The sequence below is a fragment of the Asparagus officinalis genome, chromosome 7 (assembly GCF_001876935.1).
Source record: "Asparagus officinalis chromosome 7, Aspof.V1, whole genome shotgun sequence".
NCBI lineage: Eukaryota > Viridiplantae > Streptophyta > Magnoliopsida > Asparagales > Asparagaceae > Asparagus > Asparagus officinalis.
In genome coordinates, this window is record NC_033800.1 from 129,929,678 (window position 1) to 129,933,353 (window position 3,676).

The 3,676-nt window shown below is 38.4% G+C and overlaps 1 protein-coding gene across 1 annotated transcript; it reads right to left on the bottom strand.

Annotated features, from left to right (window-relative positions):
* Positions 227 to 1,986, bottom strand: LOC109849547. Its single transcript, XM_020419390.1, has 7 exons — positions 1,864 to 1,986; positions 1,562 to 1,774; positions 1,378 to 1,482; positions 1,186 to 1,302; positions 928 to 1,064; positions 462 to 816; positions 227 to 373 (listed from the first exon to the last, which is right to left on the bottom strand). The coding sequence occupies exons 1-7, from the start codon at positions 1,864 to 1,866 to the stop codon at positions 299 to 301; spliced, it is 1,005 nt and encodes a 334-aa protein (XP_020274979.1). The 5' UTR covers positions 1,867 to 1,986; the 3' UTR covers positions 227 to 298.

A 3,676-nucleotide genomic window follows, 5' to 3' on the forward strand; every position in this document is an offset into this window, starting at 1 on the left:
TACACCAATACATGAATACATACAATAAATACTGTATATATGAATACATCCAACCATCCAAATATAATCAAGATTTTAGACAATTCCATTCAAACCCAAAAAATATTCAAATCCAACATAATGCACAGATCCAGCCATAATATAATCAATTCCAGCATAATAAACAAATCCAACTATCTACTTCAAAATATGCATCAACCAAGACCGTCTAATATATACATCCAACAAGCATATAAGTATTGTTATAACAGATAAAGCTGTTCATTGCATTAAAAATCCACAAAAAACCTCATAAACCTCATCGGTCGTCGTCGTCGGCAGTATCTCTATCCTGGTTACGAGAACGTGTGCTGCTCCCTCCAATATCTCCACTCTGAATGGTCAATTGAATAATCATTAAGGAGTGTTTAATACATATTAAATATAAATGAATTTATTATTTTAAGAAAAAAATAAGGTACCTGAGTGCTGCTCTGACCAGCACCGGAATTATCGCCAAGCGAGCTTATAATCCGTATAACACCACCATACGCGCTATGAGGAATCGCACCGCTTAAATATTGCATGACATACCCCAGGAGATCATCCATCGAGTTCGCCGTCAGCGCAACTCTTGTCATCTCATTAGTCACCTGGATATGTAGCTCCGAGTCAATCTTGTCAAGCAAATATGCAGAGATACGTGCGACAAATGGCATAGCCTGGAACCGAGGCGGGGCTGCTCTCATGGATGTAAATGGTGTGGAGGATGCTGTGGATGACCTCATGCTTACGCCGGGTGAAGCTCCAACACCATGCAGAGGATATCTCCCTCTCCTATATTTAGGGAGAAATAAATATTAAATTTACCTCTCGAATTCAATAATGATAAAAAAATATAAATAGGAATGTAGTATTCAAATTGATTCAAATTTTCTACATCCATACCTATTATGACCCATCAAATGCTGTGTGAGAGTAATGTTGTCCTCTGCAGAAAGCATGTGAGGGTCCGGCTCAGATTGTTCCTCCTGCTGCGACATATACACAGTTGCAGCCTCCTTTGATGCAGCCTCAAATCCCTCCTAAAGCACAAATATATAATTAATTCATGGTAAAGACAATGTTATTTGTGTTCTCATTTCCTCATAATATTAACAACAAAATAGAATTAATAATACTACACAAGATATGTATAACTCTCACCACCAACTCGAGATTTGCCTTGATCTTATCTCGATTCTTCTCATCACCCCTATATCTATCACGGAAAATGCCATACGCCGCTTTCGCCCTCAAGTGTATTGGCATTAATGATTTTCCCTGTCATATTATATATTATCACACTCATAATCATACTAATCATTAAATTCATCAAAACTTTAGACGGAAATCTACCGTATCCTGACAATAAACATCCTCCAGATTGGCATAGGAGTGTGAGCCCAAGTGGTGGTCATGCAGCTTCTTTCTTCTATTTTCTGACCCCTTCGTGGATTTATTCTTTTTTAAAAGAAAAAAATTAGCAAATATGCAATAAATTAATATCTTAAAAGTATAAAGTAATTTTCATGAAACTAACCTTGGAGGCATCGCTGTCCCAATACATGAGGAGAGCTGTGAAATGAACCTCGTCAACTCGGGCGTCGAGGTTTAAAAACCTCTGCCAGTCCTCCTCATACCTGTCATAGGTTTCATGTTTGATCTCATGCCTCCATTGTTTGAGAACTACTTCAACCTTAACATTGAACACATAATTCCAAGCCCCCTCAAAGTCCTCAAGGCAGAAGCAGTCCTGTAGATTTACATACACATTTAGGAAAGATAATTTAATATCAAATACTAATTATTAATAAATAAAAAGTAATAGCAATATGTAGTTACCATAAGCGCTGTCCATATCGCCTCGTATGCGCTCCATGGTAGTTCTCGAAATTGAAAATAAGGGTTGATAATGGTCGCTCTACGCACTAGAACCCCAATATATGCATTCAAGCGGGTCGACCATGGACCAGGGGGGGCGGGGGGGAGGCCGGAGGAGGGGGGGAGTCGGGGGGGAGACCGAACAAGGGGGGGTCGGGTGGATGAGATTGAGAGAAATGGGAGGGGGTGGCGGCTGGTAGGGGCTAAAAACTGCCCTAGGAAACCTAGACGGAAATTCCGTCTAGGTTTCCTCAACCTAGACGGAATTTCCGTCTAGGTTGACTATACAACCTAGACGGACTACCGTCTAGGTTGTATAGGCAACGTAGACGGAAATTCCGTCTAGGTTAAGGCAACCTAGACGGAATTTCCGTCTAGATTGCCTGTTCCGTCTGGGTTTGTCAAACTAGACGGAAAATTCCGTCTAGTTTGCTCCAACCTAGACGGAACAATCTAGACGGAATTTTTCCGTCTACTTTGATCCAATCTAGACGGAAAAAATTTCCGTCTAGATTGCTCCGTCTAGGTTGGTCGTTTTTCTACTAGTGTTTGAAAGCGTGTAACTTTTTATTATCAGGGCTAAATTACAAGAAATTTTCTTCACCTATATCATGCAGTTCTAGAAGGGAAAAAACCTCATCTATTGTCAGCAATGAAACTGTTAGTTTTATAATAGAGTTTGGTTCTTCGGACATGCATACCTGCAGAATTATAGGTGAATGATAAGAAGGAAATATTCTTATTTTGATAAATTTCATAAAACCCCCACTCTTCAAAATCGTACCCCCCACCGGCCACACCACCCCTCCACACACCCACCCACACATCACACCCCAACCGCCCCGCAAAAAAAAGAAGAAGAAGAAAAGAGCCACTTTTGGGGTATGCAGAAGACACCCATGAGTTTTAAGAAATTTTAGGAACCTTCACATTCTCATGTAACAATCAATGGCTTCCACATTTGGTGTAACTCGCAGAATATTGAACGAGGGAAGACCTATAAAGTGGTTCTTCATGTTATGTCATTGGGATCATTGAATTTATCACTTTCGCTCATGAGCTCAGATGGATCGCAAAGCCTGGCATTTACTAATATAATGTGAGCATATTTTTCAGGTTTAACCATTGATATTTTCCATTATATATATATAACAGCCTTTTCGCTTCTTGCAGGGCTTCAGCTTCTCGAGTGTCAAATTGGACAAAGATGGCGCTTGAGTTGGAATCAAGAGGGTCAAATAGTAATTCAAGACTTCAACTGACAACCAATTGAAAAGGAGTTATTTGGTTAGATCAAGTATCTGTGATGCCTACAGACACCTATAAGGTATATAATTAATTGTAAAATTTTCTTCGGGTTTTGGAATAAATTTTTTTAAGAGTTCAAATGAGAAAAATAGAACATAGTGACATTCACATTATATATTATCAATAGTGTTCAAGACGTAGAAAATATTGCAGAATTTATGTTTTGAAGAGAACAAGGATATATCATGATATTTCGAGAACTTACATGTTATCTTCAACCATATCCTTCATACATTCAAAAATAAATATATTCTAAGGCCCTACCTTTTCATTAATATTCCATACAGGGACATGGCTTATCTCTAGTCTATTGTAGCTTTTTTGCACTGACTTAGGAATTCCAGTTTGCTGCTGAAAAAAAATGTAACCATTAGATCAGAAAAGCTTCTCAAGTTTGGTATAGTTTTAACTTTTAGATATATTTATGCAATTTCAAACTCTATTGACAAAAAAATGTGACTGTTCT